General features: G+C 48.4%; 1 protein-coding gene across 1 annotated transcript in view; it reads left to right on the top strand.

The window, feature by feature from the left end:
- Positions 1-14,482, top strand: part of LOC144144559 (protein ABHD1-like) — a 69,513-nt gene that overhangs the window by 32,887 nt on the left and 22,144 nt on the right. Inside the window, exon 4 of the mRNA XM_077676093.1 lies at positions 10,117-10,380. Within this exon, the coding sequence (XP_077532219.1) occupies positions 10,117-10,380 (264 nt within the window). The remainder of the gene's footprint in view (positions 1-10,116; positions 10,381-14,482) is intronic.

Genomic DNA, 14,482 nt, shown 5'->3' with positions numbered 1-14,482 from the left:
TTTCTTTGTGGTACTTACCCACTTGAGATGAATCTTAGTAGAACCGACTATTGGCAAGTTGGTATGGAGACATGCTAATTAAAGAGCAGAAAAACGCGGGACAAAGAGAAGAACTACACAGGATGAGGGACTGTAAGAGCTCGTCCTGTGTAGTTCCTCTCTTTGTCCCGCGTTTTTTTTTTCGCTTTTATTTAGCATGTAGCCACTTGAGAATTGGCCACGAATAGGGATCTCTGAACGGATGACGGGCCCACTCGACTAAATTCCCGTACAATGAATAGGATACGTAAAAGTAGTAGAATAAAGCGTGCCACGTGGCACCTGCACATGGTGGTCAGAATAAATCCGGAGCCGTCCACTACGACACGCCTAATCGCCTGAGTCTGCACATGAAACCCAATAACGGGATGGCACGGGAGTAGAACAGGCGCTCACGAGCCACATAGAAGCACGATCTCCTGGGGAAGATGTGGCGTGTGCCAGTCAGCTTGCTGACGTCATTCGCACGCAGAATGGGAAGCACGGTGTAGCAGAAAAGAACCCGGTCCAAGTAATTCGTGCCAAAACAGAAACGAAAGCAAGGAAAGGGGCACAATTACAATGCAGCAGTATAAAAGTTGTTAATTACTACCGCGAAGCTTTCGCCTTCAAAGCACGGAAGCAGAATTAGTTGGCCCGATGAACTGTTTTGCTGATTTTGTGGTTGTTAAAGTGCAAATTTCTTGTGTGTCTAAGGTGTATATGAATCAATAAACATTTTTTGAACTAATTTAATCCTCTGCTGCCAAGGGTTCCTTTAACGGCCGAAATCGCCACGGGCATTTCATGGTTCGGTATGGTAGCACGCCTCGCTAGAAGATTGGCGGGAGCAGAATTGTGGGCCCTATCATCCTAGCAAAGGTTGGGTAGCTAAAAGAAACCTTATCAGGCTTGTGTGGGGTTGAAATCGAGAAGATTCACTTATTCCAATTCTGGAATAAGGCATACATTTGCAAGTGGTGTTCCGCATGCAGTCGTGTTGGAGGCTGTCGATTTCATTACGAAATTTCATTAAGACACCGTTAAATTAAAAAAAAACCTTTTATGTGAAGGAATGTTTTGTTTTCTGTAACAAATATTCTCAAAGACTCAAACAACCCTTATGATGAAGTGAATGCGTAACCTATAAAGTTTAATTCGGAAACCGATATGCCGCTACTTTTCACGCTGCCATGTTTCACACTTGCTGTTAACGTAAGCGGTTCAGAGTGCACCTCCGCATACACCGCAACAACGAAATTCGTAGAACAAGCGTCCCGTCGAAGGCAATGGGTAATGACGGGGTGCCTACAGTGCCATGTGCCCACTGATACGTATGCGTCCTCTTATATCTTAATTACTATTTCCCTTTACGGCGTTTTCGTCTTCTTTCGATTTCTGTGACTCAGAGGATCGACCAATATACCGTGCTAACCCTGTATACATGCTTTGCTATCCCCTAAATGGTACTTCGGCATTTGCTACTCTGCTGTATTTTTTTCTGCAGAACTGAGTACCTGTCTGTAACACACGTTGCACAACCACTCGCTTGGTTCACCTTCTTTCCTCAAGCTCGAGTTGCAGAAGGGTTCTCTGTTCGTCTCTCACATTGTGGAGCACCCTGCTTCGAATCCCATTGGACGTAAAATTGACCCAGCTTCTTTTAGAGCTCAATCAGTTACCTTGTTTATAGGAGCTTCTCTGAGATCTATAGGGTCCTTCATTCATTCACCCATTCATTATTATTTTAGCCAAATTGTTTAGCCATATGGGCCACATTGTTTGTGCCGTGCTTCGACCGCTTTGAGTGCCATCCGTCGGCCATATTTTGTGAGTCATGGACGCCGTATTTACGGCCAACATTGTTGACTAAGGCTGTCGCACGAAAACCTTAGGCACAACCACTTCTAACGCGATAGTGTTATTAGGCTGATTTTTCGATTTTCACGCGGCTGCTAGCCGTCCTCTGTCAGTTGTGCTCATCAAGCGTCCGCGGAAGTACGTCATCGCCGCCAGCCCGAAGTAGGACGGAGGCAGGGAGATGCGAAGGGTCGCATGAATTGAAATACGCGCAGCAGCAACTGCAATGTGAAAATAAAGACAACAAGGAAATAAGGTTGTACCGTGGAGACAAAAAAAAGAAACATGAATTCAGCAGCGAACTTCTGTCCTTGAAAGTTCGGTAGACTATCGTCAGCCTTGCCCTCAACTGACACTATCCCACTGAAGCGGCGTTCTCATCGTAACTGATTCCCGCACCAACGTGTGTCGTAGAACAAAAAAGGGCGCAGACGGTTGTTACCAGTGCCAAAAAACCAAGGAAGGTCTACATTATAAGCAGAAATGAACTAAAATGCCTCCCAGTAAGAAATAAAGCCCAGTATACAGTGCTTAATCACCACCCCATTCTTGTTTACTTATATAATTTCCGGTGGCTCTGTCGCTGCTGAAAGCTGTGTGTGGTAAACGGGTAACAGCGCCACGACATGAAGGTAAAAGAACTGTAAAAATATTTAAGGAGGAAATTCGAAAGAACGCTCCCGCAAGAATCCTCGGCATGGCCCTGCACAGAAGTGGCAGAGCCGTCTTCACGATCTCCAAAAAACACGCAATCTTTACCGAATTAGTTCACATTGTAAACAGCGCAACCAGAGGAACAGCAAGACTGAAAGAGGAAACGGTGAGACTCATGCGGACATTGATTATGAGCCGGATATCGTAGAGCCAGCCGCACCGGAAACTACCCTTACCGAAGAAAACTCTGATCCAGGCGAAAAAGAGAAAACGCCCCTGCGTTCGAGATTTCGGCGCACGTTAAAGATCACCACGTGGTTTAAAGTAATCCGGAGGCCTCCCCTACGGCGCGCCTCATGCCCTGTGTTGCGTAGGTGCGTTAAACCTCACAGTCAATCAATCACCCAAATAAACCCGCCAAAAAAGGCCTTCATCAGAGCAACAGCATTTAAGGCAGCCCTCGAACTCCCACTTCTCACGGGCGGCGAAAAGTCGCCGAAATTATGTTTGTATAACACATTTGATAACATCAGGGAAGCCACTCACTCTCCTTTCGCAAAAGAAGCGTTTGCAACGAAAAATTGGTGCGAAAAAATTGTACGCAAGAGAAGTGCACCCCCCTGCCATCCCCGAAGTAGAAAGTGGACGTTATGATGAACATGCCACCGTCGAGCGACTCCAAACCCTACACAAGGACGCGCGAGAAGCCAGGATCAAATTCATTCCATTAAAGTTCCAAAACCATGCAAACACTGCAAACACAGACCATGCAAACACAGACGCCAGAATGTACCAATGTACTGAGGCGACAATCGTCGCAGTGGACTACCCTGGCAATCTTTGCGACTGCATGACCCTCCTACACATAAGAACGGAAAAAGCGCAAGTTAGAGCCATCCTCTAGAGAATCAAGCTTCCGAAGTTATCAGTTACAAGAACAAACATCTTTAGGGACTCTTATTACAGCATTTCAAATGTGATTACAGACGCGATGCCTAAACGCTTCATAAAGATTCTCGCACCCACAGTGATGGAAATTCCAATCACACGGACACTAGGTGTGAGGGTCTGGAAGGAATTGAGGGGGCTGACTAAGAAGAACGTGAACTCACCGTGGTTCTTGGGACCACGACTGCCGCACTCCCCTAATGAAAAACTATGGAGAGCATCTCCTCTTACTAAGCCTATAAACACGGTCCTTCGGGTGTCACAAGGTGCTCTCAAGGCTGAGGAATCGCAAACTCTGCGCAGGATATAAACCAATCTATACATTCACAAATCTACATGGGCGAAGTTATTTGGTAGGAAACGTCCGGCGCTGACTAAAACCTGTGCTACACGCGGATAACATGCACCCTCGTCCTCGCAACCTAGCCATGACCAACGGTATGCCCAGCGGAGAACTCCAACACATTCCGCTTGTGTGGAATATGTTGTTACAAGAAGCACGGGGAGTTCACCTGCTTCTTGGTCAGTAGCCTCAATCTCTTCCAGACCCTCGTACCAGGTGTCCATGTCATCGGAATTTCCATCACGGTTGCTGCGAGAATCTTTCCGAAGCGTGTAGGTATCGCATATGTAATAATGTTTGAAACGCTGCAATAAGAGGCTCTAAGGATGTTTGTTCTTCTAATTGATAGCTTCGCAAGCTTGATTGTCAACAGGATTGCTCTAATTTGAGCTTCATGGGTTCTTATGTGTAGGAGGGTCATGCAGTCACAAAGATTGCCCGGGTAGTCCACTGCGACGATTGTTCCCTCAGTGGAATATTCCATTACATATCCCACTTCTGCGGAGAAATTGGAGGCAGCTTTCACCAGCTCGTCGTCTAAAGATAGGCGGGAATGTAATCGACCAAATTTAGGGGAAATCCCCTAGGTGGAGTAAGACTCTGCAAAGGAAAGTTTGACATCTACCTGAATGCAGCCGTACGGCTACAAAGGAAAGCTATACAGCTTTCATAGAAACTTCGCAGTTGAACAAAAATGCCTCCTGATCTAGGATTCGAACCCGGGACCACCGCTTAGCCGGAGCAGTCGCTCTACCAACTGAGCTAACCAGGAGGATAGTCGTTTGTGGCGCGAGAGCGAATTGTAGCTTTCCTTTCTAGCCGTACGGTTGCATTCAGGTGGATGTCAAACTTTCCTTTGAAGCGTGAATGTATAGTCACGCAAAGACAGCAGCACCCGAGCCGTCAGCCTGGATTGGCCCACCCAGTTGGAGTGTAGTCCCACTATGTCTTACTCATGAAAAATACCTTTCTACTTTTCTCTAAGCAAAAACCAAACGTTCAGACCCGCCATGACTTGAAGGAGTAAGCACTTTGACCTACTGACAGTGTCGTCTGACTAAAACTTTCCAACATCAAGCAGCCGCAACCTTTCCGGCCCACATGTCAGCTACCGAAGTATCGATGGCGTCTGTTTTTCTTGCGCAGCAGCGATTTAACACAATTGAGACTGGCCTTGCTCTCTTAGGTGACATTTATGCTTCAAAAGCAGAAAACGTAAACGCAGCAGCATTGTTACAAACAGCTCCTTCGGCGTCGATGTAGTGCTGTCGCTATCTCAAGACCTAAACCTTAGTGCTACCTTAAGACCAAAACCTAGATGTCCCTAGACTTTTTTCTGCCGTGCGTGCCCTTAACCAATGAAATTGTGCGCAGCAAAGTCGCTGCTGCACATTCTGTATGCAGCGTACACTTCCGAGCTGCCTTCCCCGGAAGGCCATCGTTCTCGCTAATGTCACGGAGGCCGTGAACCTGAATTTGTGTTGACAACATTGCAGTGACCAAGAATTAAGTACTTGACCGCCATCCCAACGTTATGGTCGAAGTTATTTGCGATAACGGGGAAGGCTATCGGACGTTATCTTTAAAACAGGGCGAAGTCGCCTTTTGTAATACCGCCAAACAGGTGTAGAAACGTGTTCAAAATGCCAAGTGAAGAAAATTCAATTATGCCATTTTAGCACAAAAAAATTTCATGTGATGCAGAAAACACTGCATAACGCCATTCGGAAGTTATACAACTAAATTCCGCATCATTGCATCATCCCACGGAGTGATATAACAGTAGTACTGCTGGAACAGAAAATGTTCCGTACTCCCCCTTACGATTGAACTGTCATTAGCAACATTTTAACGCAATAATCAGACCACTACTTCGACCATTAGGTTTAAATACTGCGTCGCAGCTTTTGCTTTCTCGTTGAAGCCGGGGACAGACAGCTTCAAACACTAAACCCCAAATGAACCACTATGCGTGTGCTGTCCATCTGATGCAAGTGAAGGAGTCACTATCGCCCTGTGTACTCCTGGAACTTCATGCTTTCTTACAACATGCGGGTTCAAGAGGTCTCCTGCGTAGCATGAAGACAACCTCCAAGTGGCCATTGACACCACCGCCCTGGTACGTCGCCATACGAGGACTCACGTGTAAACTCGAGAAGTCCACACCTCTCATTCCCTGAGCCCGCACGTGTGGCTGGCACCGCAACCCACACCGGATCCCACAGTGACGACCCATACACCCTGCCCCCGTCCCTCAAGTCCTTACACTCCGAGTACTGGGTGGGCCAATCCAGGCAGACGGCTCAGGTACTGCTGTCTTAGCGTAAGTACACATTCCCATCACACAAAGAATATATCTCATTAATCACATTTGCGCCCAGCGGAACGGTTTTCTAAAAAAATACACTCGCCGCATTATCCAGGTACCTCTTATGTTGCCACCGCATACGCCCAGCTCAAACCTCCAAACCACTCTAAAAGCAAAACATTCAACTGCAAGGTGCACAAAATCGCTCTCGGTTTACAAACTTTTACTCCAATCAACAAGATACTCTCGTTACATGTGCCCAATTACCCTTTCCGAACCCCAAGGAGTGAAGCAAGCTCACAAACTCTCCCGTCTCGCCTTTGCACCGATTGAGCGTTATATCTGAGACCCGGGCCGTCGAACCAGTCCACCAGCCGACACATCCAGCCCCTCACCCTCCTTGCCCTCCTTAAAGTGATTTCAACTTTGCGCCACATTCACGCCGAGTATAACTAAGCCCACAGCGCACGTCATGGCTTGGAGTGCCCACCTCTGCCGACGTTCCTCGAGCCAACAATGACCAGCCCTGATGCACAGAAGTTCCTGTCTTCAACTCCACCCCCAGTGTCCCATCAGTTTACCAATCCGCGGGGAACATACTCACATCGGCCAGTTTATCCAACACCAAAAGCGTGAGAGCAGAAGCAACCGCTATAGGCTCAGCCCCTCCTCTTCCCCCATACCAGCATGCTGCACTTCCCCGTAATCTCCGAGGCTCGGCAGCCAAGCCGCTACTACTTTCGTGTTGGTAGCCTTCATCAAGCTGTCAAGATTCTCCGATCCTTCATCACACGGACACGACATCCAGACAACGTGGACATGGGGCACTACACTGTACCTGGTTGTGGTATAGGAGGTATAGTGATGAGGACGCGTGGGGGGGGGGGGGGGGTGCGGATGGGCGGAAGGGTCTAGGCTGGCGAAGGACTGGACGACCCATCGGTGAAGGAGGAATACCTGGTGGAATGTGGACCTCGGGACGTCTGAAGGCCTGGCCTGGAGTTCATGCAGGGCGTTGCGGGACGCGTGAACTCCTTTGTAGGCCAGGCTACTCGGAATCCACAACACCCTTTTTTAAATCTACTTCCACTAGGATATACTTCCCTTCTCCCTTCCTATCGCCTCTCTGACCCTGTTTACACCCTCCCTATCGCTCGCCCATTGGGCCCGAACGTGGCTAACGTTAGAAAACGACCCAAATTTGAACTCTGCCGTAGTCTAGCACCTTGCCCCAGCACCTTTTCCTATTTCTTGTACTCAGGTCATACCCCGCACCCCTCAAGTAGCCCCTCTCTCAATGTTGTGCCCAGTCAGTACAACGCGATCACCAGCCCTCCCTGTTACCTGTGCGTAAGGAATGCACTCACACTGACGTGCACCCGGAGGAACAACAGAGCATGTTCCGACGGTGCTTTCAAGGCCGCGGGAAGGCGCGGCTTCCTGAAATGCGGACTCCATCGATCTTTCTTCAATTTCAATATTGGAGCAACTAATATTGCAGCAACTAATTTGTTTCGCTTGGTGAAAAAGGTGGATTGGGACAGACAGATTTGTATATCCGACAAATAGTTTCTAGGTTTATGTTTCTGAGAGATCAGAGAGATTGCATTCTACGTACTGTGGTACAAGCCCCACTACGTGATTTTATTAAAGACTATGTAGTTTCATCTTCTGAAATGAGATGTGTACTTGTGCGTGGGTTCTTGCGCGAAGTAATGGATGCTTTTAGGATTTTAAGGGTAAGGTTTTCCTCGGAGTATTTGAGTAGTGTACCACGCAAACGTTTGTACAAAGATATGACTGATGTGTGTCTACCTGTTCCGGTTTATCGTCAGTTGTATGCAGTGGGTTCAGAAAAAGATGTTCTAAAAAGAGTGAAACGAATGCCAGTACTTTCATCGGCTGAATCGTTATTCTTTAAACTTCATAGCTCCAAGCTACCGCTAAAACCCTGGCTGCAGGAAAAAGGACTATATGTACACCCATGGACACTTAACTGTCGATTATGCAAAAAGCTGGAAACAAGTGAGCACATCTTTCTGGACTGTTGGGATGCGGTGTTCCCCTGGGACATCATCCAACGAACTTTGAAAAAAGACTTACCATTAACGGCTTATGGCATGCACTTTTTGCCCGTAAACAATGAGGGAGGCGTGCCCTGATATGTTCATGGCACTTAGTCTGCATTCTATATGGAAAACTCGCAAGGCGGTTCAAAATTCCGAAGAGAATGCTCGCTCAGTGCGAGAGTACTGTATTGAAAGCGTTGCTTATAGAAGAGAAGCTTATAGAGCCATGCCGGAAGAACCTGAGTGGTTACCCATTCTGGATGTTCTAGCGCAATTTAAGATGTTTTCAGCCACTCCCTTCAGCCGATTGGTGGCTGGAGCTACTAATTTGTGTACTGGGCAGTATGTTTTGTGTTGTCGCCAAGCAGCTAATAAAAGAAAAAAAAACCCGTGGTCGGGTCTGGAGCGCTAGGTATGTCATTTCGGAAGTCACAATTTGGAATTCCTGCGTGTACATTGTTTTCTTTTTTTTTTTTTTGTACGTTGACTTTTTCGTTTTCGGCCGGTGTTTTCTATACTGAGGCCACCATTTTTGGGCCGTAACGTTCAGTGCTCCACGAACTAGTTCACAGAACGTGCGCACGCCGAGAGGGACGCGCTAGCGAGTTCTCGTTGGCGTTCTGTTGCCATAAGCACCGACTGCTTACAGGCAGTGGGCACACGGCAGAATCAACAGATCCTTGGCCTTGTGCGAACACGCTTTTTACGATACAGGCATGAGTGAGGTAAGCTCCAAATATGGGGGAAAAGCGCAAGGCATTTGAGCGTCTGCGGTGACGCGGACGGCGTTCACCCAATGCCTAGGCCTCGGATAGTGATTTCTACGATTCCAAGCCGTCGTGGGAGGCTTATCTTAGGCATTTTACAGCCAACAACACTGCAGAAGCGCGGTACGACAATTACTGAGATATCAAGAATGCCCATCCAACGATGCCGTCGGATGTCAAGCATGTTGTTTTACAGACACGAAATCGAAACTTGTTTGTATGCTAACCTTGGACATCGTCCAATCAAGGTGCATCTCCTCCCGTCGTCACAGACTGTAGTTGTAGAGGCCGCCGCATACCGCGCATGGTAGTTTTCATTCTTTCGCGCTTTATAAAATAATTGCCGACTTATCGACCGGATAAACGATGAAAAGCGTGCTAATTTGAGCCAGTCTACGCAGTGCAAGCAAAACCGGGAGCTTGAGAAATTCACTTGAGTGTCCCAGGCATTGCGCTGCTGTGCACGAGGTCGCAGGTTCGACTGCATGCCGTGGCGGCCGCTGTTCTGACGGAGCCGAAAAGCAGAAACGCCCGTGTGTACGAGATTTAGGCGCACGTTAAACATCCTCAGGTGGCTAAAAGTAATCCCAGGGAGCGCTCCACTACGGTGCGCCTGCGTTGCGTCGGCGCGTCAAGGAAGAGGACGAGCGGTCCGCTCCGAACGAAGAGGAAGAGGAAGAAGACCGTCGAGCATACCCGGAGCTCGTTGCTTGTGGGCAAAAGTTCGCCTTGTTAAATAAACACAGGTTACATTTTCCTTTTCGGCTCACTGAAAGCGTTCGTTCTCTCTTGCATTTCGAAGTCTTTGAAAAAAGCGCCGTTGTCACGAACCCCCCAATGCATGCATTCCCATCGGCTTCACTGCGTTTGGTTTTCATTAAGGTGTAGGGTATACGACTGCTACCGGTGTTTCTAAGATATGTTCAAATACATGTCAATGCATTTAGGATTACAAGTCGGAAGCGAGAAGTCCTTTGAGGCAGTAGGCAGCAGAAGGAATACGCCCCTGAAGATTCACAAAAATCCACAAGAGCCCATTATTTAGATTGCATGTTGTGACTGGAGCGGCGAGTTCGCGTTTAGGTGATTGCGTAAGGTTCCACGTGTCGCCTTCCACTACTTGTCGCACCTTACCGGAGGTTCTTGCAGGTGGTGTCTGAGGTTCGTAAGCGGTACCCCGACGACTGCCTCGTGGCTGTCGGCATGTCCCTGGGCGGCCTGCTCGTGTCGCTCTACCTGTCCCAGTGGGGTGCAGAAGCCCAGGTCGACGCCGCGGTGGTCGTGTCACCGCCCTTCCATGCGGGCGTCGCAGTGCGCGCCCTCCAGAAGTGGAGCTCTAACTTGATCCTCAACGTCTGCTATACGCGCGGGCTCGTCCATTGTCTACAGGAGAACAAGGAGGTTGTGCGGGCAGCTGTGAGTACCTGCAGCGACCAATGGGAATTCTGCTCGCTGTGCCGATCGGACAATCAAGTCGCCGGCGACCAATCAAAAAATCAAACAAGCCGTGCCCAAAGCTTTGCTTTGGGCACGGCTTGTTTGCCAGAAGGCATGTCATCAGAACGGAAAGCTCATAGATACCTGGAACTCTATTATTATAAGGTTGCTCGTTTGCTCTCACGAGCAAAATCTCTCGTGTTGTTCCGGAGCGAGATTTGAACTGATTACACACGGCTTACGCACGGCACGCTGCACATTAGTTTCATGTTCTGAGCTTTTAATGCAAGCAGATTTAGAGGCAGAAATCTGAGTCAAGTTTGGGAAAAGGAGGACACGCGCATTTTTAATGCATCTGAATTTAGGGCTGTCCCGTTGCTTCTTCAGACCTGTGTGTTTTTAGCTGTTTAACTGTTTATTGACCAGACGGACGCCCGTCTGGTCGGCAGGGTACATTTGTGAGAGAAAGAGGCGACCGACCAAGTAATGAAAAAGAAAAACTTAAAAGACGTTTCGGTTCCCGCACGGAAGCCTTGTTTCCGATGAATTTATTGCAGACAAAAAGGTGTTAACTAGGCTTTAAAACGTGACGCACACAGTGTGCATAGATTGGGTGCAAGGTTCCGCTGTTGCGATTAAGGCTGTTAGGCGTGTCAGTATTATTAGAGATTCTGAATTTAATATTGTGGCCGACTTCTGAGTAGTGATGGTGCGTGGAGTGATGATGTGTAGTGATGATGCGTGCCACGCCGACGCGTGCATACGTAGGCGGGGCACGCCGACCAGACAGTGCCACCGCCTGGTCAGCGGCAGCACCTGCCCAGCTCTTTGCCAACTGACCTAATATAAAAACGCTGCACGGCACTAGTAGAACAGTGCAGCGGTGCTAACATCCCGCAATTCCGGCGTTCCGAAGTGAAGCTTCTGTTGTAAGCACAGTGGTGATCGCAATAGCACTTTCGACAGATGGCCACTTAGTGACGGCCTCTCCAACTCGCTTGCGGGTTCTTGTAGCCAGATCAGTAGCAAAGCCTGGCCAAGACTCATGAAAAGCCAAATTGGCGATGCCGAAGCCGCTTCAGAATGGCAGGTTGCGACGCATTATACGGGAACGTGCCCACAGTTGCGACGTTACAGAGGGGTTCACAATACATTATATCCTATGGGAGCTATGCCGAGACCAATGGCACACAACGTAACAGCCAGGAAAACGCAGCAGTAAGGAATGTAACATCGGGGTTCTACAATAAGATGAATAGATGAAGTTGATAACCGTCGATTTGGCGCGGGAGAACTACAGGCCAAACAGACCGCTGGCAGTTCCTGGGAGTTTTGGGCTCCGAATAACGTTTTGGAGGTTTTTTGTGTTGTATGCTTCGTAGTTCTGTAATCGAATTTGTGCGTCTTACCCTGTCAAGGGGTGAAGCGTCCGTTAGCTTCAGATGGCAGCTGTCGTTGTCGCGGGCCGATCCAATTGAGTGGGTATGTTTGTAAACGCCCTTTCAAAACGTGAGTTGAAAGGAAACCGTCTCCGGCGTTTGATCTGTCCGTATTATTAGCGCAATCGAAACTCTTAGAAAGTTCTTAGGGAACCTAGCGCTGTGCACAGACCGAGGGTTCGTTACGATCATACCAGCCCTGCAATCGTAGTCGGTGATTTCAATGTGGATGCAGCGGGACGAACAAATCAGTGGCTTGCGTGTTTCTTCACGTAGTCTTTTAGTTTGCCATATGCCACATAGACGACGTCCAACAGACCACCAAGCGGCGCACATACATCGATTCGAAGTTTTCCAAAAGAACGCATCAGCAGTTACTTTTATGGAGATCAATAGCGGCAACGAATCACTCTGACCAGCATTGCTAAGCGACAGAGCTTTAGCTGACCGTTTTTTACGGTCTGATCCGCTCCGAGCAAACGGGAGTGCCATTGCGCATGCGTTTCGGGTCCCCTTTAGTCCGCCGAGATCGCTGAGCGGACCGTCGCGGCAGTGTATATTCCCACACCCAATTCCAAGATGGCTGCCCCCATTGAACTCTGTTTCTTCAGTTGAAACATGAGCCACTGAACGGCTAAAGCACTCCCTAATAGCTCAGATATGTCACGCACCTCAACGACGTCTACAACGCAAGCGAAATACGTCGACTAAAGTGCGGGCATAATTTTATGCAGCTCGGAGAAACCGTGTCTTGGCTATTCGAAAGTTGGACGGCTTCTTTCAAATATATTCATGACCATTATATCCCGTCAGCGAGTAAACTATATTTAGAAGGTGAGGTAAGGCAATAAAGAAGCCATTCCGCTTTATTTGAGTGCCTAAAATATGAATAATTACATATCGTTTGAATGAGGGTTTGCTTACACGTGAACAGAGCACGAACAGTGACGCGAATGATGCTCCGTCGGAGGAGATACTGTTATCGCTTAGCTAAACTTAGAGAGTTTCAGCTGACCGTTTTTGACGATCCGCTCCGCTGCCGGTGGCCCGCTCTGCGCGACCAGAGCGCCAGCAGCAGAAACACTTTTAGCTAAGTGATAATCGTATCTCCCCCAACGGGGAATCATTCACGTCACTGATCGTCATCCAAAGGAAATATAACAATTGCTATTTTGGTCACTGAAATAAAGTAAAATACGTTGTTTAGCGCGTTATGTCACCTTTGTTCTATAATGTGGTCGCTGACACGCTATAATGCTCCAAAATGATTTAAAATGAACCGTTCAACGTTGGAACATCCAAGACAAAGCTGCCTTTCTCGGCGCTGCATAGAAGTATCACGGCCGCTGGATGAAAGGCGGACTGACGTGCGACTGCGTGCACTCTCATCCAGCGGGCGTGGAAGTAGGCTAGCGCGTCGGTCGACGCTTTCGCTTCCGTTCTGAAGCTCGTTGAGGTGAGTGGCACATTTGCCTATACGGAAGCGCTTTCACGGTTTGGTCACTCGTTGTACAACTGAAGAAACGGAGTTCGCCATGCTGGAATTCCGTGCGGTAGCGTAAGCTGTCGCGACGGTGCGCTAAGAGGCACCGGCTAGCGGAGCGGCGCCCCGCTCCTGTATCGCAGCTAGCGCGGTAGCGCGCCACGCATGCGGAATGGCGCTCCCGCTTGCTATCGAAGCGGAGCGGACTGTCAGAAACGGTCAGCTAAAACTCTCTATCTGTAATGTTGACGCTCTGGTTCCGGAGAGCGGGCCGCCGGGAGCGAAGCCGACCGTCAAAAACGGTCAGCTATAACTCTCTAATGACATTACTGCTCCGCTGGTTAGGCACAATCACACGACGAAACGGCCTGAGATTTTTTTTTTAATTTTTGGAGGAGGCAGCCATTTTGCGTTCCATGCGTAGGAAATTTGGTCTGCCATGGACACCGGATTTTCCCATGACATAGTGCACCCAGCCTAAAGAAAAGATGGCTGGCGCAAGTGGCGTAATGTATACCATTCCTACCCGACGTCCACCCTACCAGATTTTATCTCCTCTGCTATAGGCTGTTAAATAAGGAAGCATCTCCGGTGTCGCGGTTGTGATTCTAATAGGCGTTCTACTGAAGAGGGGGTGGCGGTTTGTACGGAGTAACCGAGAATGGGTGCGCAGTTTACTCGGGGTAGTAGAGAGGTCGTGCATAGTTGGGACGCTCTGATAGACATTCAGAACTGCCCGGCGATTGCGATCAGCAAGGTTTTAAAAAAGAAAATCCCTATATTTAAGGGTTTCGATGGTAGAAGTGAATGTGTATGAACACAAATATTCCTGTTTTCCTCTACACTAGTGAACTCCGGCAAATCCTTGAAATTTGTTTTCCGCCTTTGGTATAGGTAATAGCTGTAAGCCCAAATGAACTGGATATTTTAACGGGCGGACGACATATTCAGGAACCCGTAAATAAACGTTCCGTAGCCTCAAATTCAGCTTAGCGCTATTACGCGTTTATTAGGGCGAAAGCCTCATTAGATTTAGAGTAATTTCGGTGAGTTAAAAATATGAGCCAAACCGAGCTGGATGTGTTAGCGGGTGGGCGAAGTAGTAGTCATTTTCACTCCCTGAGGAGCGTTATTTACCTCCAGCGATAAATGTACT

The sequence above is a fragment of the Haemaphysalis longicornis genome, unplaced genomic scaffold, assembly GCF_048455015.1.
Source record: "Haemaphysalis longicornis isolate Haplotype H1 unplaced genomic scaffold, Haemaphysalis longicornis Haplotype H1 scaffold_1, whole genome shotgun sequence".
Classification (NCBI taxonomy): domain Eukaryota; kingdom Metazoa; phylum Arthropoda; class Arachnida; order Ixodida; family Ixodidae; genus Haemaphysalis; species Haemaphysalis longicornis.
This window is presented reverse-complemented; position numbering and strand designations above follow the sequence as displayed.